Source organism: Helianthus annuus, chromosome 2 (assembly GCF_002127325.2).
Source record: "Helianthus annuus cultivar XRQ/B chromosome 2, HanXRQr2.0-SUNRISE, whole genome shotgun sequence".
NCBI classification, from domain to species: domain Eukaryota; kingdom Viridiplantae; phylum Streptophyta; class Magnoliopsida; order Asterales; family Asteraceae; genus Helianthus; species Helianthus annuus.
In genome coordinates, this window is record NC_035434.2 from 162843195 (window position 1) to 162867257 (window position 24063).

The window sequence follows — 24063 nt, forward strand, 5'->3', positions numbered from 1 at the left end:
ATTGTTTGAAATCAATTTATACTCCCCTCTGGATAGAGATGCGCTGATCGTATTGAGCCGTCAAGTTGAACTGAACCAGTTTGGGATTTGACCAGTTTGTGATGAAGCCGGTTCGATGGAGGAACCAGGTTGGTTCTGAACTGGTTTTGGGGTGTTTGAAACACAAACCTATGGGACTGGTTTGGTTCAGTTCGGTTTCTGTTTGGTTAGGTTTCGGTTTGAAACCCAGTTCGCGTATATATAAATTTTAAAATGTATGTATATATGTATACAAATCGGATTGGGCCATTGAGTAGAGGCGAACCGCTTTGGGCCTTGACTGTTTTGTGATGCAGTCGGTTTAGTGAATAATAGGGCTGCGTTCAGTAGATAGTGATAACTATGATAAAAGGTCAAGTTTCATTAAAAAATTGTTGTGCTGTTTCTACAATTATTGTTTTAGGGTTTCATGATTTTGCTGAATGGTCGCTATGAAAGTTGGTAATAAAACAATGGGTAAAATAAAAGAAGTTAATAAAACTGGAAATGTTGTAATTTGTGCTTTTATCATGTTCTTATTCTTTCTTTTATATTTATTCTTTTACTAGGCTATCACCCGGGAACATCCCGGGTTAGGAAAATTTAGTTTTCAATAATAAAAAGTACATAAACAACATTTTCAAACTCATTAGTATCTTCTTTCCCTTCCCACAATAATTTATTTGTTCTGTTTCATCAGTATCCTAACTTTCTCTCCATGTGTATTAATGGTTTTCGTGTAAAGCTAATAACCTTTTAATTGTTAATGAGATCTCAGTATGAAAATGTTTCGTAAACCCATACAAAATTTTTAAGACGTAAAAAACATAAAAACTAATTTTCAATTCTTAGATATACGAAGCTCAATCTCTTTCTTGCTAACTTTCTCTAAATCCTTGACGTTACTTGTTTAAACACCAATGCTTTAGAATCTCTATTTTTTAAAAGCAAAATTCTTTCCAATCAACTTGTTTAAACACCCATGCTTTAGCACCTCTATTTTTTACAATCAGTTCTCTTGGATCGATCCCCCCCCCCCTCTTCCCCGATACCCTCGACCTACCTGCCTGGTACACTGATACACACATGCAGACTAATCTTGAAATTAAGACTTCAGGATAGCACATTTATTACTTCCCTTCCAAATCATTGAGAGACTCGAGTTGAACCGATGCTTGGAAGCCAACCACTTTAAACGACATGTATGCTAAAAGGTCAACACCTTACATCTTTCTTTCTCAATCTGTTCCTTGATCCAGAAGTATTTGTTTCTCAATTCATCTTGCATCCACTCAATTCTTCATCTTATAAATTAATGTGTCAAATCAATATATATGTTCAGTTGGGACATAAGTATGCATACATATAGACTTCGAAAACCCTCATATTTTGCCTTTCTAAAAAAAAGAGAAGAATTAGACTTCGCAAAGTCAAAAGAGTAATATTATAAACAAAGTAATAGTGAAAATTAATATAGAAATGTGGACAAAAAAATTTTCATGTCAACCGTGTACCAAAAGGTTACCTGTCATGACCCATATTCTTATTTTATTAAAACTCCGAGCATCAAAACTTAAAAGGATACTTGTTTAAATGGATATATTTGTAATCGTCATATTCAATATCTAGATTTTCATTAACATGAATAGGTTGTTTGATGTATTTGAAATACACTTCAAGCAAATTTCTCCCCTTAAGCTAATTGTTTTTTATTTGCATATTTGACCCGTAAACGATACAACATAACCTGAAATAACCGATTCAATATGCATATGTGAATGGGTCGATATTGAAAACTCTACATAGATAGGATATACCTGACGCTTATAAATCTTTTTCTTCCATGGTGCCATGTGTCATTACACAGTATGCAAAGACAGGTGTTGTTTGTCCAGATCTGCAATTGCGGAAAAAAGAAAACTTTTTTATAAACTCGAAAATTTTCTACTTTGAAAGTAGATTTTGATTGCATTAAACCTCCAAACCCAATAAATAGCATGAAAATCGTACGAATATTGAATGGGTTGTACCAAGGAAGGCTTCAATAATCTTTTTCATCTTAAAAAAGTAACTTCCTACCAACTTGTGTATATATATATATATATATATATATTGTTTTTGTTGTCTTTTTTCCTTTTTTAAAAAACGATAAGTTTAACCTGTAATACCATATCAAAAATGACCCTTTTACTCCTCTGTTAACAATGGCTCACTACCATATTAGAACCCCTTGCTATCTACCCATCTCCATAACTATACAAGAAGTTATAGTTTAGTTATATTGTAAAATATAAATTTTGAACCATATATTTTTAAAATCCCCATGTCAAGTAGATATAACATGTTCCCTCTCCTACACATATAGCTTTCCAAATTAAGGGAATAAAATCATATTACTCAAAACATATGACGATTGATTAGGTTAATTGTATATAACAAATGATCATTTTGAAAGATGTAAATATAAAAGTTGAATTTGTATAAGGAACCTTATTACACGATACCACAAGATGCACTTTGTTCCTAATACTAACGATAATAAAATACTAATATTGTGCATAACATTAAATGACTTGACTTGAGTATCCTTTTCTTTCACTCGTAATCTATTCTTGAAACTCTTCAAATGTTCTCCAAATATTTATCTAGTGATTGTAAGTGATTTAGTTTGTGGGCTAATAAGCTACTTTTCTTAATCTCAATTTCCAGCCCAGATTAGGTAAATTTTATATTCCAGCTGCTACATCAAGTGACTTTTCATTTAACTTCAATTGCAAGACAAATCAAGCCTAAACTAAGCTCATATCTTTAAAAAAAAAGTCATGTATTATATATAATAATAGATGGTAAATATTTTAAATATAATTAACAAAAAGACGGTTTAATGTGTTGCCTCAATGATGAATCCAGAAACAATAGGTTGCTTTTGTTAACTCGTACCACACAGCTTATGGTTGTATTAGCTTACGCATTTGTCCAATTTTCCAGTTTCAATTTGTACATTGAAAAAATCACGAGCTGGAATAGAACCAGGTTGCTGGGGTTTGACTCTTAATGGATAAAACATGCTTCCACACAAACCATTCCGGCTCGTCCATTTCCACATGCATTAAAAAGTATTGTTTTAGACCCGAGCATGTGTTGACCCATTACCCAAACCACTCCACCTGTTCACGAAACCAAATGCACACTACAATTCAAACTGATTATTGTGATTTCAAGTCTCAACAATTTGATACGGAGTTTGAGAACCGGAATTCTTCTTGTAAAAAAAAACAAAACTAACCTCACGACCACCATTATCACGCCATATACATCTGATCTTTTTAGTGAATTCGTGTGTAAAATATTTTTTTGGTAGTTCTTCTAATGGGGATATCGCCATCTGGGCAGAATTCATTTGATTCTACCCATAGTTGAATTCTCACATATATTTCATAATTTGAGTTATGCTCTTGTGTCCTCTCAGATTGTAATTCCTGTTATTTAACAAAAATAAAACTAATAGAAATAAATAAATAAATCCCTTAATGTTCTTGAAATCAATAAAGTTCGCATACCCTCGAAATTGCAATCAATGATACATACAAGCCTAAGAACGACAACGTCTATTAAGAATAAAACTCTAGAAAACAACAATCCAGTAGCGATTGTAAATAATGTATCCAAAATCAATTGAAATAAACTGTCCATCAAAAGATACGCTTATAATTATCATTCTTTCGTGTTGATGATCACAAAATAGTGAAGGTCATAACAAATTGGAAATCGGAATGAAAACCTTAGGCAAAAAAAGATTTGACCTGAAAGCTTGTTTCCCTCCGCACGACCAAAAGTGAGTTTATAGCATTCTGGCGGTACCGAAACAACGATTAACTGTGAAGAGTGCAACATAAATTAGTAAAATGAAACCAAAACTGGAATGAAGAAAAACGTCAAACTTGCTATTATATGTTTAAAGTATAACAAATTTATGTGTGTACACTTTAAGATCAGCTTCACCGGGCCAGAAGAATACCCGATAGCCGAAGAGTCCTGAGTCGCTAAAGATTCTGAAGAAGCTTTCATCTCCTTCCTTTCTAGTTGTTCCCCAAAACTAAAAGCATTTCATCATTATCTTCCTCAAACTCCCAGTCAACTTATTTTATATCTATCAAACCACTCTTTGATTTTCATCAGCCTCCCTACATCTGTAATCTTTTCAAAAATCAAACACAAATTACCATCATTCTAAATCCAAACACCCCTCTAATGGCAATCCAGATTCTACATTTCTATGTCATATGCAGTCAATGAAGAACCTAATTCTCATTTCAAACAAAAACCCACAAATCTTGAACTCAAATTTAAACCAATTTCATAGGGAAAAAAAATCAAAACTTGTAAGATTAAATATATTACGTATTGATATTTAATCTATAGCCATCATAATCATTTACATTATAGAGATCAAAATATATTATAACCTATTAAATAATTAGTTGGTAATTGTTGATAGGCCCAATTACCCTTATTAACTAATTAGGGTTTCCTCTTGGGTGCATATATAAGGAGAATTATATGGAGGTTAAGGGGTTACTCAGTTACACAATCAGACATCCCATTAGCCATAACATCATAATGCTCGACCTCCTCTCCTACAACCGATACCCTTTTCGGTTTTCTTAGTCACCATCATTAGATTGCACCCTAAGGAGGAACCAGACCAAACTGACAACTATGTCAAACACTATTGCTGCATCTACATCTGGATTCTCTGATGGCCTGTACTGATGCAATCAAAGGTATGTTTTCATGTTTTCCTTCATGTATAAACAGAACTGAACCAACATGTGGTATCAGAGCATATGTTGATTAGTCAGTTCTGTTTTTGTATCCATAATTCTGGGATTGAAACTTGGAAAACGGAATTTTTGAAACCTTATGAATCATAACAGCCGGTTTCGAGTCGGTCTTGTCCACTCGAGATCATTGTTTTCAGATAAAAGCTTAATCATATGTTTATTCGAAATTAACTGGTTTATGTTTTAGCCGAAATCTGTTTAGAAAATTATTAATATTCAGGTTTCGGGTTCCAGATTTTATGTTTTATGTTTTTAGGGTTCATCATGTTCTTGAGAAAATTCGAAAAATTCTGTTATGTTTTGGAATGTTTTAGGATTAATGAGTGTTTTTTTTCCATGTTTGATCCAATTTTATTTTTAACTTTATTCGAAAACTGTTATTAGATAAACAGTTACTATTTTCGAAATATGTTGATAAAATTAGATCATCTTAAAACAGGAAATAATATCTCATAATCCCTTAGATTTCGAATTTTCGGTTATGTTATCACAATTAACAGCTGTTGACAGGAAGCTTCGAGATCATCAGACTACGACTCGAGACCATCAGTCTCGACTCGAGACCATCAGTCTCGACTCGAGACCATCAGTCTCGACTCGAGACCATAGGGTCTCGACTCGAAATCATCAGGTCCTTAAACCATCAGTCTCGACTCGAGACCAACAGATCTTGACTCGAGACCATAAGGTCTCAACTCGAAATCATATGGACTCAAAGGTCTCGACTCGAGACCATAACGTCATAACTCGAGACAAAGGTTGCGACTCGAGACCATAACGTCATAACTCGAGACCGTGGTTGCGACTCGAGACCTCATCATGACTGGAGATCTCATAAGATATAGTAGTCGAGACCATGGTTCCGACTCGAGACAACAAGGTTACGACTCGAGACCTCATAACTGACTCGAGATCTCATAACTCAGTCGAGACTTGACTCGAAACCTCATTATTTTAGGCTGTTTAATGTGAGCTAAGATTTAGCTCGGGGCTTCGCCCCGAACCCCGTGCGGGGGCACGCTGTCCCCCTGCACCCCCCCAGCGAACTCATCGCGGAGTTCGATCCGCGCTAACGGGTGGTTTGCTATTAAATGATTGGTTTTTGTAATTAATTAGTTAATTAATGAGGATCAAATAATGTTTTACAAAACCAAAATGGCTTAACTTGAATGAGTTTTTGATATATCATTTCTGGCCAAAGCTGACTTGATACATCTACTTATCGTTCAAGTATTACGAAAGCCATGTTAAGTGTGCATCATAAACATGAATGTCTTAATATCTGGCCAAAGTTGATTTAATTCCTTCATAGATGGCATACTTAACAAGTGCATAACTAAAGTGATTGTCTCAATTTCTGGCCAAAGCTGATTTGTTACAACCACTTTGCACACATGCTTAAATGATTACACTTCTGGCCAAAGCTGTTTTGTCTTCGTTTAAGTAGAACTTTAAGTAGTCTATTATTTTGATGTTAGTAATAGACATATCACAACCTCTTCATATAATGATCCTTATATTAATGATCCTCAATTAATTTTTGTGATCATTCTGTCTGCCTTATTCTTAGTACCCATAATTTTTACTCACTATAATTTTCTTCTATAAATCTATATCTCATCCACTCTAATTCCTAAGCCTAAAATGTTTTGCTTTATTTAAAGTTTCTATAAGAATTAGCTCTTAAATTAAATACTTGATTATCTCTTAAGACACGATAACCTTATTGCTCTCTTCTGATAAAGCACTACAGAAGAAAAATAGAGCATGATGATTAGGATAAATCGAACATGATGTCTCTTATGATAATCAAGAACTCTCTAACATAATTGCTATCACTAAAGTTATTCCAGATTAAGTTTTTCCTAAGACTAATCTATAATTGTGGAATAATCACAAGAACTCCTAAGGCGCATGTCTTCATTTAAAATTATAAATTATAAGGTTAAGTGGTATATGTGAATATATTATAATGTACAATACCATGACCCATAAAGTTAAGGGCTTACGCATGGAAATAAGTACATTTTCCAGTACATTACATACTAAGTTTTCATTTGTACAATTTGATGCATTATAAATCAGCTATAACACTCACAAGTACCAAAGTATAATGAGTGTGTTGATAAGCAACATATGTACAAAGAAATAAATGTTTGAAACTGGAAAATAAGATGTTATTCACCTTATAACCACTAAAACCTTAAGAGAGGATTGTTCTAAGGTCCATAGACAAATTACAAGTGCTAATCCCAACGTTAAGGTTCTTCAAGGGAAAAATCTCACTGCATAATTATGTCACTAGACTAGGCATAAGCAACGAGACTATCCATTATTCTAAAGAACAGTTGGATAAATTAATTAGATAGTAACTTCCTAATGATATTTAAGTCTGATAATTTTTAATATTCCAACTAACACATGATTAGTTGACTCTAGTTCCATACGTTTCCTTACCAGAACTCGACAAATAACTAACACGAGAGTTAGTGACAAAAATTAAATGTTAAGGCTATAAGAGCCATAATAAGCAGTCTTCAAACAACGTTTTTCGATACCTTATATATTCTGATTAATCAGAATATAGTATCATAATTAAGCAAAGATATGAAGATTGTGAGGTTTGCATAGTCAACATAAAATCACACTTACCGTAAACTCTCATTTTATTTGTTCTAAATATCTGGATAGAAACATTACTAAGATGAAACTAGATGATACCTTACTTTTCACAACTTTTGTCATCATGCTAATGAGAATTTGATAGAAGGTAAATGAGACTTATAAATTTCATCCATTAGAACCAAAATTCATGAGAAATCATGACATGGTTAATGAGGATGATTTTCCATCTAATCTCATTTCAGGTGATTTTAAATCATGACGTTAAAGCCCTAAAATATGACTTGGCTTAAGGAATAAGCATGGGTCCATCATAAGTCATTTACTGACATTCGTGGAACTTATTCCAAATGGAATATTCAGACATAATTCATTTATCATTTAACAGACTATCAACTTGTATCTAAATTTTGTCTCATATAGCCCACGGTCTTAGAAGAAATTTATTCATACATATACTTAATAAGATTTCTATTAAATATGTCCCTAAGCTACTTATGATCTGGACATTAAAGAAATCAAATAAAGTCTAACGTATATGTGATAAGTTCCCATGTCACGTAGCTCATTGAAACTTCTCTTGTAGCATTCTAGAGATATTAAAGATCAGTGGGAGCATTAAGTGTCTTAATAATAACTTGCAATAGTTGCAAGAGGTGGGGAGTGCAAATTTTAAATTTACACCTCTTGTACAAGACATCGCTCCATCACGACACTGTTCTATCAAACCTTATCTCCTTAAATCTAATGCTACTCTTACAAAAGTTTCATTGTTGCTTAATTGTGGGCGCACTTAGATTTCTTACCTAAAATAACATAATCCTCAACAAGAGAAATCACAACGACTAACGTCCTTAATTTGTTTTCTCTATTAGAATTTGTTGGTCGTTAAGTATTGACCCTAAGCATGCTGAGTTCCTAAAGATTTCTAAGGTCAGTAGGAGCAGTCAAAGTCCTTATCATGACTTGCAAGGAATACAAGAGGCGGGGGGAAGAGAGTGTCATTAAATTTCACTACGAATTTAACTCCGATTACACCTCTTGTATATCATACTGCACCAACCCTTACAAACTTAGAATGAAAATGATAGCAACCTAACCAAGAGCTAATCCATAAAACTGAAACTTCTAATGAACCCAATAATCAACTCAGGAGGTCATCTAGGTTTAAAAGCCTACTAACTTTGATGATTACATAACCTCCCTAATGAAGTTGAAATGGATTTTGGAAATGTTTAATGATCCTATCTCTTAAAATCAAGCCATTAGCGTAAATCAATCATCTGAATGGAATAAAACAGTTTTCTAGTAAAACTGATTTTATGTGTTCGTGTAACATTTGGGATTTGATTGAATTACCTAAGAGTGTTCATAAATAAATCAAATCCTAATATAAGCGTTAAGACACTAAGAAGCATGATTGATTGTCAAAGGTTATACTCAGGAAGAGATAAATTATTAAAGAATCTTTATTACATATCTAACAAAAGATTTCTTTGAGGATCACCACTGTTCTAGTAGCTTATAATAGTTTAAAGCTACATTAGATGAACATTATAAATAATTTTCCATGACAAATGGCTGACACATTTACATGTTCATTAGATAACAACCTAAAGTTTCAAACTGAAGGTTAAAGAACACTTTATTTGTAAGCCAATAATATCCATGTATGGGTTAATGCAAACATCATAATGTGATGAAAAGCTAACGTAATTATTTTCATCAAGAATCAAGTGGATTAATGTACCTACCTCAAGATGAGTGGGAGCAACTAAAATAAACTTGTCTATATAGATGACATTTGACAAACATATGTTACATAAGTCAAAGCATTGTTAACACAAACTTTGATATAATAGATCTTAGAGATGTCTCTTATGTAATAGATATCATAACGTACTGAGATAGACCCAATGGAACAATAGTTTCGTTCTATAAGTTTAACGTTAAATGGGTTCTTACATATGTAACAAAATACTGCTCTCCTTTAGAGGATAATAGGATAAATGAGATTATTTCCTTACGCTTCATTAATTGGAAGCCTTATGTAAGTTTAAGTCTATACTCGTTTAGATATTACTCACATTGCAACACACTAGATATGTCTAGATTAATGTGTAGCATCTAATGGAGTATTACAATATCTTTAAAAGAAACGAGAGACTACAATTTAAAGAAGAAGTGAGAATTAAAACCGGTTTATTACTCTAACTTTGTGATATTCAAAGATTATAAAATGTAATTTCGGGTATATCTTTATGTCAGCAGACAAAACCTATTTCATGGAGGAGTCGTAATGCACTGATATTAACAACCTAAGTTATAACGACATAATATAGTCACTAAATGTTGTTGGAAATTTATCAGTGGACTCATAAGTTTATTAACTCCATATAATTAATGTTTTGAAGAATTAGTGTGATAAAGTCAGCTACCATAACTCCTTGAACAGTAACAGTTCAAGAGGTGCTGCATTAAGTTTCGATACGCAATTAATTATTCGTTTATGAACGAATTGAGGAAACTAAGTTTTGTATCGAATACATTCATGATATGCTTAAGGATCCTATAACTGAAGGGCTATTACCCATAAGTCTTATTAAGAGAGCTCATAGACGGGTATTAATTAATAGTCATGCGCAATTGCATATCGTACTATGAATGACTAAGTATTAGTTAATTTTCCTCATCAGTTTGATTTTGTATGTCTCTAAGAATATGTCAAGCTAGCATAATGGCATATAGACAAATATAGTTACAAATCAAACAAAGGGCTTACGCGTATTTTGATCATGATGATTAGGTTTTAAATTAAGGCCTATAGTATGATTAATGGGGGTCCTGAGTCGCATTATGATTCAACGGCTGTATTTTTCTGCTATAGTACTTGTTTAAGGCTAAAATGAGTGTTAACTCCTGATCAGGCTTACCTAATACTCATAGTAAATGATTACTCGGCTAAGTGGGAGAATGTAAGATTAAATATATTACGTATTGATATTTAATCTATAGCCATCATAATCATTTACATTATAGAGATCAAAATATATTATAACCTATTAAATAATTAGTTGGTAATTGTTGATGGGCCCAATTACCCTTATTAACTAATTAGGGTTTCCTCTTGGGTGCATATATAAGGAGAATTATATGGAGGTTAAGGGGTTACTCAGTTACACAATCAGACATCCCATTAGCCATAACATCATAATGCTCGACCTCCTCTCCTACAACCGATACCCTTTTCGGTTTTCTTAGTCACCATCATTAGATTGCACCCTAAGGAGGAACCAGACCAAACTGACAACTATGTCAAACACTATTGCTGCATCTACATCTGGATTCTCTGCTGGCCTGTACTGATGCAATCAAAGGTATGTTTTCATGTTTTCCTTCATGTATAAACAGAACTGAACCAACAAAACTTTCTTATCCCAATTTATATATGACAATAATTAAAGCTTATAAAGCAAAAAAAAAAGGAGACATATATTTAGGTTATAAAAGTGGAAGAAGAAAGTTGGTAAAAGAATAGTAATTCGAGGGGTATAATATCCATGAAAAAATGAAGGAGCTCGATCCATCCATATCCAGTTCATTGGGTATTTGCTTCTAAGTAGAGCCATAAACATAATCAGTCAATAATACTTCTATTAGCGATAAATAAGAAAGAAATTGACGTACCTGCGACTTTAAAGAGGTCTCCATGGAAACCCTCAAGGCTGATTACATTTGAAATTTCTTTCTAAAAGCTTGAGTAACCAATGGGCCACATTACTAAAAGCAAGTGATTAATTCCAGTTTCTGATGTATTACAATCAAAAGAAACAAAATGAATTAGAAGAATATTGATTAAAACACTAATTCAAGAACTCCTAAGAAAATTGATTGCATATTTAACTTCAAATTGTCTTTGTAGTACAACCCATCAAATGTGAATACGAATGTCAACAAACATTAATGAAACATATGTAAAAAAAAAAAGAAAAAAAAGAATTACCTATAAAACTCTTCGACGGTGGTGGCTGAGATTGGTAGTGACACGGTGAATGGAGAAGTGGACTCTAAAACCGAGATCACCATAATGGAACCTCAGAATGGGAAAAGCGTTTATGGTTGTTTGTTGCCTGAGCAGATTGCATTAGAGAGGTCAACAATGGATGAACAACGGTTTCTCCGATAGACGGTTTCTCCGATAGATGATCGGTTAAAACTATCCGTAGACACTACTATCCAGCAAGCAGAAGAAAAACAATCAAATAATATATTTTTTGATAAAAAAGCTGATTCTAGGGTGAAGATAATGTTCAAGAAAATGGTCTTACAGGTCGATTTCATGTCAAGGAAGGTGGTCATGTGGATTAATACCATATTCGTGAAGATGGTCCTACAAGTCATGACCATATTCAAGAAGATGTTCAGTTAAACCTTCCGAAGAACTTGCTATCCAATAAGAAAAGTACAACCTTACAGGAACAAAAAAATTAAGCTTACATCACAGCATCCAAGTGGATCACCCCTTGCAGCATCAAATCCAGCTGAAATGATTGTAAAATCATGAGCAAACTCACGAGCTACAATCAAGTGAATTCCAAAAGTGAGTACATGAATACACATCCCAAAAGCAATAATATATTAGATATATAAACAGAAATAACCTATTGGAAGCACGATATGCTCAAATGCAAAAATATAATCGTTATCTCTGACTCCGCCCCGACTCCATGGAATGTTTACATAGTACCCTTCTCCAACCATGGAACCAAACTGCCAAAAAACGTAACACTCGCTGTTATTAGATAACATGAAAATATTCAAGTAAAATTATATCGTTGGAAAAAGCACACAAAAACAAACCTCATGGACTGCACCAGTACCAGGATAAAATTTTCCACCTTCATGTCTATGTAAAGATACATACAAAACCTGTAACAAATCAATATAATTGGAAACAAATATTTTATTAAATATAGCACATCATCAATGAGCTGAGCCGAAGAAAGCAACATCGGTGAATCACCGTTTTGTTCTGCTTGTATATTTCTTGAGTGCCATTTCCATGGTGTACATCCTGCAAATAAATGTGGTAAATCAGTAAACATCATACTTTAATATCACTTTCAACTAATACAGGTTGTTTCATAAACAGTGAATAAACTATCACTAATAAATTACCTAATCAAGAATTAACTTTTTTGTGAAGGCAGAATCCCATCGCATGTTTTACGCCAGCATGATGACCTGGAGGACGCACCTGCCATGTCAAACGTAGATAAGTTAAAGTGTACAAAGGTGAGTTGTATTGACCATAGTCGTCAAAATTTCAAATTTTATTTTACCAGAGCAAATCCACTTTTAGCGCGCACGGAATATATGGCAGAAGCAAGATCAGCACATAATCCCGCTGCCAGCCTTGTGGCGAGTGCTGGATCTTTGTTTGCATAAGTATCAGGTGTGAAATAACTGCCATACAAGCAATTGTAACCGGCTTAATAATCGTTACTTAGCGTGCCTAACAAACACAATGGGGCAATGCTAAATGTAGAGGTAATTAATTGTCACAGTTTAACATACCTAGCAACGCGTTGGCTTGAAAGTTAGATTTACAAATTGAAACCTTCACCGTCGGGACCCCACCCCAAAGGAGATCATGAGGAGAATCTTCAACCAGTACACAGCCCGCTATTAATAAGGCATTGAATTCAATGTGTGTAAATTGAGAACTTGCATTTCACTACTTTATACATCACCTGTGTCTTAACAGTTTCCCAATCAGCACTTACCTGCATACCAAATATGTTCTATTAACTTATAAGCCACCGCGAATTTTCATTAGAAACTTAAAACTGTTTTGAAATTTCCAAAAAAAAAAATATAGAATATCCCATACAATATCAGGGTGCTCACTTTGTATTTTCCTTCCCATCCGTGCTGCTTCCTTAGGACTTTTATGTTTCAACTCGACTGGGTAAAAGAAATGAAAAAACGAACAGTAATACCTTAAGCATCATATGCATCATAAGTAGAAGTTGCAATTTCAACATGTTTATTGAATAAAGAACATTAATAACTTAGAATAATTTGGCTTACTTTCAACCAATTCGACCCATTTGACTTGTGCGTAGTCTGTGATAAAACATATACCTAAGCGACCCATTTGTAAGTAAATGAATAAGTAATTTTGTTTATAAAAAATCGCCAGTGCAAGATCTCTTTTTGCAATTTAGACTATATGATTTTTTTTGCTCGTTTAGCTCCATAAGGGGCCTTAATCCGCTCCAATATATAACCTTAAAGTTAAATAAACAATCAACATACTATAATCTCATCAATAACTTACAAAACTGTCAAAATGCAAAATGTCTTTTAAGTGATCACATAATCGCCTCACTAATTTGCACCCTCAAATTAATCACCCACGCAATGGTCCTGGCACAATTCATATGGCTAAAAAAAACCCTTAATAGAACGATTTGTAACGATGCAAGAAAAGGTTCATGTTGGAAAATTGATCACCCATGAGTTTTAAAACTTTGTAAACTCTTTAAGTTTGACTTTTGGGTCAAAGGATTCTGTAAATGCTCAAAGAACATTTGAAGATTGACATCATCAGTGAAGATAACATCCATTCCAACCACTTGATGGGTTCCAACTTGGCCAATAAGAATCTAGCTCGTTTTATATAAAACAACTATTTAGTCAAACCTATAAAATAAGGATCAAAATGAGTTCTGGTTCAAAGTTCAAACATGTCATTTTTAGTGCAAGACAAAACAGGTTGACCCGTAAACATGTTTGTCGACATGTTTTAAATGTTAAAAAAAGAAACACAAATTAACCAACTCGTAAGTTTTTTTAATGGCAACGCTTACTCTTACTCTATTACACTAATAATTATATATTATTTACTCTAGCCTAGGATTGAACCAAAGACCTCTCCTTTAAGAGGCCTAAGACTCTACCAAGTGAGCTATATTTTTCGAATGGCAACGCTTACTCCTACTCTATTACACCAATAATTCTATATTATTCACCCTTGCCCAGGATTGAACCTAAGACCTCTCCTTTAAGAGGCCTACGCCTCTACCCATAAACATGTTTTTTGACATGTTTTAAATGTTAAAAAAAGAAACACAATTTGACCAACTCGTAAGGTTTTTTAATGGCAACGCTTAATCCTACTCTATTACACCAATAACTCTATATTATTCACCCTTGCCCACATTGAACCTGAGACCAACGATGCACATTTTATTTGACAACTTAATATAAAGATAAAAACAGAATAATAACCTGAGAACTATGTTGATCGCACACCACTAATCTTGGGACAGGAAACGTTCACGTATTATCAGTTCAGCATCATCATGTGGAGCTTGCAATAACTGTGCAAATATTGAGAGAATAAACGGTCAACACATTAAGGGGTTACAATGAGCATAGAAATATTGCACACACCTCTTATGAACGCGTAAAGAAAGGCATATAAGCATTATTTATCTCAGGCCTAGTATAATTTGGGATGTAGAGAGTGATTAATTAAATCATTAAAACTGGTGATTGGCAGTTATTTTACATTTTTTCCATTTCAGTTTTATTAAAACTTGTTACATGCTTCACAAAGGTTGTGTGCAATACAAAACCATTATTAAGTAGAGAAATGCGAGAATCGCATAAGCACTTGTACGTAATGCATGGGAGATAAACACATGTGATGATAAAGAGAAAGCAAGGCGTATAAAAAAACAACTAATGTATCACGTTTAAAGTAATTAATATAAGTACCTATGCGGTTCTCGCAATTCATTACAAAAAAATAGGTTACGTATTGAACATCCCTCTATTTCTCAAAATCTAATTATTTTGAACCTAAATAACTACTGAATATGTTGTGATACAAACTTAGCACCAAAAGTAATTAGATTATACATATAATTGAATAATATTAATATTTGATGCAAAAACAAAAATAAAAAAAAATGAAAAAAATAACATACAAGATGAATTTGGCTGTAAGGCACGAGATCCTTTGGTACCAGCATTGCCTCTTGAGCAAATGCAATACCACAATTTATTTTACACACCCAAGACTTGCAATACTTGAGGTGGGCTAGGATAAGCATAAAAAATAGATTTTTTTGGTACATGAGTTCTCAATTTCTTCAACTCTCGATTACAACAAAAAGGAAAAAATGCTTACAGCCATAATGTCAGTAGTTGTGTATGCCTCAGATCTAACCATTTCCATCTTGTCATTAACCAATACATTAAAGGGAAAATGAATAACCATAGGTTTATATGAAAAAATATGCATTATAGATAGCTATCACCAGAAGCATAAAAATATAGTCAATATCTATCACGTGAAACACCTTTCAGCGCCGCCTACAAATCGTTATAGCCGGTGAATCTTTAAATTCAACACGAAAAATATAGTCTTTAAATTCACGGAAAGCCTTCGTAAGAGCATGTGTGAATTCTCTATATTAGCTAGATAGGAGATTTTTCAGTTTTGTTTGTAGTTGTTAACTTTGCTAGCGAGCTGATTCTATTTTATTTTTTTAATGAAAGTTGCCATTTCAAAAAAAAAAGAGTAAAAACTAAAATAAAAAATAGCCAAACATATGAACATAGTGTTACCTGGAGCAGATAAGTAGAGTAAAAGAACTCCATCAAGAGAGAGCTCATCAAACACAGTGGCCAGAACCTTTCATCGAGAGCACAAAACAAAGTCACATGCCTTACAACTTCACAACCTACATATTGTTATTGATTTTAATGTTTATAGAAAACTAAAAGCAGAAGTTTATAAAAAATAAAGCCATCTTTTGATTACTCACCGCCAAAACGTGAGTGATGGGTGAACGATACAAGACAACTTTACGTGGGTTAGGTGGCAATGTAGAATCAGAAATCTCTCCTGAGAATAATTAACACCTTGACCACTGGCAGAAGTGGTTCCACTTAATTTGTTGAATGAACCATTGGGTTCCCATTCCGTACACTGAAGCATTCCGAAGTTGTCAAGAGTGAGCTCAAAGAACTTGACCTGATTAAGAAATTTACAGGGCATGATAAAATTCAAAATGCAGTACAATATACGGAAACCAAACAACGTATTCAAATATACATATTTCTTGTTGCTATTAAAAACAGAATTAACCCAACCTCATAGGATGGTAGCTGCAAAGATTTGCTAATACAGTAACTGTGGCAGCATTGGGCTAAATATTTGCTTGTTTTGGTCGGTGGCAATGGGGTTTCTTCACAATCTGATGATGAATCCTGAAGGATGATTTTATATAAAGATTAAGCAATTTGATGAGCATTATAAGCTAGTGTACACTGATTTACAACTACTCGTAGGCTATAGGCTGTAATTTTTTATTTGCAGAAGAACATATATCAGAATATGAGGTCACATAAAAACATGAATTATGAAATATAAACTTGACAAAGCAAGATAGTAGAGGCAAGACTTCCGGACCAGTTAACATTATGTTTGATACCAAACGGGTCAAACTTTAGAAGCTTACCTGGCAGCAATGGTATCAAACTACGGTATGGGTGAATTGATTGTAATTATTTTGCATTAATGGAGCTCAATTGTCATTGACCTGCAACATTTTTAAGTAAAAGTTATGGCCGTAGTTTCATCTTTTTCTATGGTCACAAATTATGGAACTACGTTTTGAACAGGGTTGGGTGATTTAAGATCCTTGTCTATGGATGGTGGTTGTTTGTTAAACTCGTAATAGATCAAATCTGGTGACCAAGACCAGCAATAGTTCCACAGTTTGTGACCACAGTACTAATAAATTTCCCATCTAAATTCCAATCTGATTTCATCGGCCACAGATAAATATCAGAATTCTTTTAGGCATTTACACAAACACTTAGTGTGCAACTCACATGAAACCTCAATACAAATGATTTTAAACCAGCGTACAGTTAACACAAAACCGTGTGGGAACTGTTATATGGTTTTCTAACGTGGTGTCAAGAAGAATCCCGAATCATATCTTCTCTACAAATTAGTAGTTATGATTTATACCTTATGATTTCCCGTTGCATTCCAACGATTTATTCGTAATCGAATCTGCCTCATGTAAAGACGATGCAAGAAAGCCATGCCTAACGATTCCAGATTCTTTATGCTCTCCACATATCTGCACATAAAATATTTTGCAAATTATTGACAAGTATCCACAAAGGGATTTGATATGAACATACATGGCAATAGATAGCACCATCAAGGTTCACCAGCGTACAGTTAACACAAAACCATGTGGGAACTGTTATATGGTTTTCTAACGTGGTGTGAAGAAGAATCCCGAATCATATCTTCTCTACAAACCCTAATTTTTGTTTTTGAACGGCTCTCTAAACAATATCTTCTTCTCCACGCACAAAAAGAAAAAAAAAGAGATCAACGAATGAACTATCTTTGAACAGATTACCAACATGATTAACAAATAGCAAAAGAAGATTTGAAACCTGATGATCGTATCCTCTAGATCGTCAATGATTCAAGCAACGGTTGTCGTTAGAAAAGAGTAGTATACACGCTGTGATATCTAGGGTTTCAGAAAGAAAAAAGGAGAGGGATTTGGGTTTTTAGATTGTTTATATAACTGGGTGTAAAATCCGGGTTTGGTAAAGAGACGCGGGATCCGAAAAAAAAATGTTAGTGTTTCCCACATTTTCCCGCCAAAAACAACTTTTGGTTGCACAATCAAAGGACACGTGTCCCACACTTTGTTCATATATTATATATATAGGTTAAATTAAAGCCACAATCAAAGAATAAAGGTATCAGAAGAATAACAGTGAACACACAAATGTCATGTATTTTTTCATTGCATCACTTCACATATAAAAGATATACAAGAAAAAGTAGTGACAATACTTATTATACAAGATATTATATTAACTTTGATTGATAGTGGGAATTAAGTAGATAAGATAGGTTGTCTGTCTGCCTTCAAAGCACAGATGAAACATACACACCTTCATGACCTGTTCAAGTTTTTCAAACAATGGCGATGAACTGCAAACTCACACTCGGAACACCTAAGTATCATCTCGAACCGCAATCTCCGTTGACACACACTGCATAGACCATCACTCTCAATCCCTTGGGCAAATGTTAGCGGATGTGGGTGACCATCAGTCTTCTTATGAATGCTCCCAAACTTCATATTTAAAAAGTCATAGACACCTCTTCCTTTGTAATATCTGGAATTGGTTTCTGTTTCAGACTGAAGTATTAAAGGAGCACAATCAGAATGCACCGATTGACTACACTCATCACAATGATAGAAACATTTATGAGGATCCAATTCTTCCTCACAAATTTCACAAAAATATTCACTCTTGTGATTCTCAATCGGGAGGTAGCTGATGTGCATTGGATGTTTGTCATAAGGGTGCCTAATTGTCTTAGGCAATAACAAAGCACACCACGGATGTATATACACATCACAAAAGCTGCAACTGAAATTCAACGTATATGGTGAAACATATAAGCGACACATAAGACAGCTTCCACTGGGCTGACCCTCCTTAACTATTGATAGAAGATGATTTGGGTGAGATTCATGTGTGATTCTTTCAGGCATAAACCCACAGGTAACGTCAACGTAAAATTCACATTCGACACAACCATAAGCAAAGCCATTGCAATCTAAGAGGCAAACTCCACAACGAAATATGTTAAACATATTGGGGATGTTTGTCATTAGAAGGAGGGGATGTCGTGGGTGACCTGGGTGGTTGTCTACTTTTGTTGGCAGCCGCCGAGTACACCATTCATGAAGAGCAAAGTTGCAGCTCTCATCTTCTTTGGCCCGACACTTGTAGAACGGCATCTCCATGATTGGTCTCACACATCCGCTGCATAATAATTCTATCTTTTTCATTGGGTTATGACACATGATCATATCATTGATCTTTGAGGAGGTTGACCCAATGCTTCCAGCTGTGTCAACTAAAATCAACTCATGTTGATGATTCATATGTTGTACGCTTACCTCATGATTACCATAATCAGCAGGCCCAAGTTTTTTTAAAAATAAACATTTGGGTATGTTATAGGTTTCATCAGGAAACGGTAAACGGAGAAGATTGGGATAGTCAACATCTTTAAAATTTTTAACAGTTGGACCTCCACCTAAAAGATTGGAAATAAAATAACCTGGTTATTATTTAACAAATGGATAATAACAGAGGCATAAATAATACTAGTAACTAATCAAATGGAATGGGTCTTATATCAAAAGAAATAGTAGTAATTACCGATAGACAAGATGGACATGAATGGCTCTTTTCTTGATGTTGCACAATCTAGATGGGCATAGTATATACATTTCTCGCATTTGTATATCCAAATATCCCAATCGTACTCAAAATCAACATCACATACTCTGCATCTAGGATTATGTTTTGCTATTTGCTCTTCTATTGGGAAAGAATAAGAAAGGGTGAGTGGATGGGTATGGCTGAAAACGGCATTTGTAGCATGTTGGATTAACAAACGTTTTGGCAGGAAAGCACAATCGATATGTATGGCGAAGTCAGAACATGTGGTACATTGAAAGAAAGCCCCTTTGTGTTCCTTCCCACAAGCAATACACTCACATAAAATGGGTTTGGAGCTGAGAGACACTAGTGGGTGTGGGTGACTAGGGTGGTAGATCCTCCTTTTATCTACTTCCACAACACAATTTACATCCATCCACACATAAATACAAGATATACAATCATAGAATGCACCTCCCTTGTGTTCTCTTTGACAACTATAGTGTTGGTATCATCGTCATCGGAAACCCAGGACCAATCGGAACGGATGGTATTGTGACCACATACACAATCGTTCTCAAACAACCCACAACATTCACAGTATTTCATGATGGATTGAACGACAATCAGATTTGCAAAAGATAACTAACCGAATTGAACTTGAATGATAACTAGAACTTTGAATATGATAACTTGTAAACACACACGTTCGAATATAACTGACTGACTGCGAACAAGGATGTTGGCAGCGGCTTTATAGCAGCGAATAGGTATGTTTCCAAGAGTCACGTCGTTTCAAATTGAAAAGATATGACGTTTGAGAAATAACCGCTCGGGTAGTTATCTTGGAGACATGCCGGTTCGCAAAGCTTGGCCCATAACCCTTGTTCTAACCGCTACCTACTAGACTGGACATAATACTTCTGTTCGACCCATACATGTGGCCTACGGCCCAAATAATAAATATAAACAAACTATTGTTTGACCCATAATTAACTAGACTAAAATAAAATAAACATAACCCGGGCCGAGAGGCCCATTGCTTGTAACTCGGATGGACTTGGTTAACGTATCGTTCTTCATTCTCCCCCTTAAGCAAGAACATCCGAGTCCTTCGATCACGATCACTCCTTGCGATTGTTGGTCACCTCGATCTTGACCACCACGTCGTCGTCGCTTGAATCGTCGAGCCAACCGCAATTGTTGTTTGAGCTTTCGGCCATGCCAACTTTCTCTCTTGCACGCTCCTTCTTGATGTAGTCGAAATACCATTCGACCAACTCCAAATAATAAACGTAGGCGACCTTTATCTCGTAAGCGTCATCCGCTTCGTAGCCATACTTCACCGAAATATCGCCCCACATGTTTTTCTCCATTATCTCTTCGAACCCGATGCGGTGTAGTAGTATGAGACTGAGATCACGCCCATCAATTAACTCTGGCGGCATTGCTTTTTCACAAACAATCCCTAGAAAATCCGTGATGAACCAAACCAAAACTTCCTCGAACGGTGCGTCGAAGAACCTTGGGTGTTTCTTGATTTCTTCGTGTAGTGTGATAAGATCCCCTGGTTCCACGCAACTTTCCATAATTAAATCTCTTTCAACGACGTCCTCCTCGAGTTGAGAGAGAGTTATTGCCCGTTCCCGAAGCATTTCTCTAGATTGGCGCGGATTATCTTTCTCGCCTTCAATGTAGATTAACAATGCCTTTTTCGCTTTCTTGGAGTACACAACTTTTTCTTTCCTAGCGTTTGAACGTTCACCGTACACTTTCTTTTTGTTTTTCGACTTCTCGAATTCCCGTTCATAATAATCCCCCAGACACTCTTGGAGTTCCTTTTTCTCCTTCTTGTAGCCATTATCAACCCCAAGATTATCGTAGAAAGCATTAAGATAATCTTGTTCCAAATCGATTTCCGACTTGTCTTCGTATATGTCGAACCCTTTTGATCGACAACCAAACATTTTCTTCAACACACACTTCTCACCCATTGTGACCGTCTCAATCCCTTGAAACAAGAGTTGTTCTAGACTTAGAACATTCTTGTCAAGTCTTGGTGCGTAACTTACGCACGGGATTGTCTTATCCTTGCCGTCCACCGGCACTCTCACTTCTCCTATTCTATGTACAAACGAAAAGTCTTTCCTACTTTCGTTCGTTACAACCCCAAAGTGTCTCTTGAAACACCTAAACAAATTTCGATTTCCCGTCATATGCGTTTTAAACGTGGGATCAACAACCCAGATTGAATCCCATTTACCCCCGCAAGTATCTTTCACAATATAATCACTTTCTATTGGCAATGGTGATAACATGATATACTTACTAGGGCAAATTGATGCGATGTGGCCGAATTTCTTGCACTTGAAACACCGAACCCCCGGTTTTCTCGGCCTACCCACTGGTGCATTAGATTTCTTCCCGGACTTCTTCACGAAACCCTTTTGAAACACTTTCTTTGGAAACTTTTTCATTGGTGATATCCCGGTCCGCATGGTTGGCTTCCCCTGCGCGTACTCATCCACTTCCGCCGCCGGCCGCACTCTCCACTACGAACAAAATCCTCTTCACCATAATCGGTCACCACCGATTTCCCTTTGTTTCCACGAACCCGGTTTTCTTCTTGATCACAATCCCTTCCGCTTCCTGTTAAACCTTTGGCTCTGATACCAATGTTGGTATCATCGTCATCGGAAACCCAGGACCAATCGGAACGGATGGTATTGTGACCACATACACAATCGTTCTCAAACAACCCACAACATTCACAGTATTTCATGATGGATTGAACGACAATCAGATTTGCAAAAGATAACTAACCGAATTGAACTTGAATGATAACTAGAACTTTGAATATGATAACTTGTAAACACACACGTTCGAATATAACTGACTGACTGCGAACAAGGATGTTGGCAGCGGCTTTATAGCAGCGAATAGGTATGTTTCCAAGAGTCACGTCGTTTCAAATTGAAAAGATATGACGTTTGAGAAATAACCGCTCGGGTAGTTATCTTGGAGACATGCCGGTTCGCAAAGCTTGGCCCATAACCCTTGTTCTAACCGCTACCTACTAGACTGGACATAATACTTCTGTTCGACCCATACATGTGGCCTACGGCCCAAATAATAAATATAAACAAACTATTGTTTGACCCATAATTAACTAGACTAAAATAAAATAAACATAACCCGGGCCGAGAGGCCCATTGCTTGTAACTCGGATGGACTTGGTTAACGTATCGTTCTTCATATAGCATGTCCAATTGTAGCCAGTCTTACAGAGGGTAAAAGGATGTGGGTGTCTTGAGTGTTTGAATGTTTCTGGAAGCTCTGCACAGAATTTATGAAGAGCGAAATCACATGAATCATGTATACATTTATAGTAGTACCTGTAATACTCGTTGATATCTTCATTGCACCGCTTACAAGTACACGAAAACTCATCTTGCGGAACCAAATCCTCCTCCTTCTCCTCTTCATCATCAGATTCGTCATCTACATCTTCAACATTCACCTGCAAATCAATGAGCTTCAGTGGATGCTCGTGCTCAATTACCTCCATCATAGTTTTTTTTTATATATTAATGTGGTTAAGATTAAGATACAATGCTACACTCATATGTTACTTATTTATAGCAAGGAAAAGGAAAAGGAAAAGGAAAAAGCAGGTAGGTAGGTATATGATACTTATTATTCTTGGAAATATATCCATGAAATTGAGTGGATCTACTTTTGTTATTTGTACATTTGCTTATTCTTTGGCAACTCATACACACCACCAGAGAACAAAACAAGAAAAAAAAAGATTATAGTTAAATAGTAAGCGAGAGCAATCAAGCTTTAATTATGCTTCTTTAACTAAAGTTACTTGCAACTAGGGGAAAGAATATTGTTCTTTAACTAAAGCATAAATTACTCATACCTGGATGATACCTTCCTTCTAATTGATCTAGTCGTAAAGTGAAACAGAATATATAGCTAGTGTTCTCAATGAAGCAAAGATTGATTCAAAGTAGAGGGGGCGACCCAAAGCCTTCCAAATGGGTCAATTTGGGTTGCTTTTAAAATTATATGGGTTGGTTTGGGTAAGATATTTTAACTAAATGGGTCACAATAGGTCACCTGAAATTCCATCTTGTTATTTTCGGGTCAAAGCGGGTCGACAACATTAAAGAAATGGGTCGATGTGGGTTAGTGTCTTAAAGAAACGGGGCATGTTTCAGATCGGAATGGGTTTCGAGCCGGCACAAGTATTCGCACGAGACGGGTT

At 35.2% G+C, this 24063-nt stretch overlaps 3 protein-coding genes across 34 annotated transcripts; all 3 read right to left on the reverse strand.

Moving 5' to 3' along the window:
- Nucleotides 1-1067: 1067 nt before the first annotated feature.
- On the reverse strand, nt 1068-18132 carry LOC110926622. Of its 32 annotated transcripts, XR_004883839.1 has the most exons (25): nt 17985-18131; nt 17721-17884; nt 17542-17656; nt 17024-17104; nt 16656-16772; nt 16328-16536; nt 16128-16243; nt 14781-14872; nt 13578-13631; nt 13395-13451; nt 13238-13270; nt 13062-13148; nt 12827-12950; nt 12663-12741; nt 12508-12558; nt 12345-12413; nt 12146-12254; nt 11982-12061; nt 11813-11874; nt 11488-11713; nt 11172-11291; nt 4037-4215; nt 3822-3894; nt 3305-3497; nt 1373-1915 (listed from the first exon to the last, which is right to left on the reverse strand). XR_004883839.1 is itself a non-coding variant. In XM_035985257.1 (8 exons), exons 2-7 carry the CDS (start codon nt 17738-17740, stop codon nt 14807-14809), a joined length of 594 nt encoding a protein of 197 aa, XP_035841150.1. In that variant the 5' UTR covers nt 17741-17884; nt 17985-18131; the 3' UTR covers nt 13439-13451; nt 14781-14806. The 32 variants fall into 32 exon arrangements, 5 of the variants coding, with proteins under 5 accessions (XP_035841150.1, XP_035841154.1, XP_035841152.1 ...); XR_004883807.1 differs by lacking the exon at nt 13578-13631 and adding an exon at nt 1068-1322 and having other exon boundaries at nt 1836-1915; nt 13062-13270; nt 13378-13451; XR_004883826.1 differs by having other exon boundaries at nt 13062-13270; nt 13378-13451; nt 13578-13613.
- A 356-nt stretch (nt 18133-18488) lies between these two features.
- On the reverse strand, nt 18489-20064 carry LOC118488115. The gene is made up of 2 exons (XM_035985248.1): nt 19785-20064; nt 18489-19659 (listed from the first exon to the last, which is right to left on the reverse strand). The coding sequence occupies exons 1-2, from the start codon at nt 19801-19803 to the stop codon at nt 18500-18502; spliced, it is 1179 nt and encodes a 392-aa protein (XP_035841141.1). The 5' UTR covers nt 19804-20064; the 3' UTR covers nt 18489-18499.
- Nucleotides 20065-20452: 388 nt separating this feature from the next.
- Nucleotides 20453-23374, reverse strand: LOC118488114. Its single transcript, XM_035985247.1, has 2 exons — nt 23183-23374; nt 20453-23123 (listed from the first exon to the last, which is right to left on the reverse strand). The coding sequence occupies exon 2, from the start codon at nt 22283-22285 to the stop codon at nt 20912-20914; it is 1374 nt and encodes a 457-aa protein (XP_035841140.1). The 5' UTR covers nt 22286-23123; nt 23183-23374; the 3' UTR covers nt 20453-20911.
- Between the last annotated feature and the right edge of the window lie 689 nt (nt 23375-24063).

What these genes read in the sequence shown, in the direction of transcription:
- LOC110926622 (XM_035985249.1), bottom strand. Translation starts at nt 17,740, where the DNA reads ATGGTGCTATCTATTGCCAT. An exon ending in ATGCAACGGGAAATCATAAG is followed by an intron (nt 16,773 to 17,541) that starts GTATAAATCATA and finishes ATCATCCTTCAG; the next exon opens with GATTCATCATCAGATTGTGA. An exon ending in ACTCTACTTATCTGCTCCAG is followed by an intron (nt 15,736 to 16,127) that starts GTAACACTATGT and finishes GTTAATGACAAG; the next exon opens with ATGGAAATGGTTAGATCTGA.
- LOC118488114 (XM_035985247.1), bottom strand. Translation starts at nt 22,285, where the DNA reads ATGCGGACCGGGATATCACCAATGAAAAAGTTTCCAAAGAAAGTGTTT.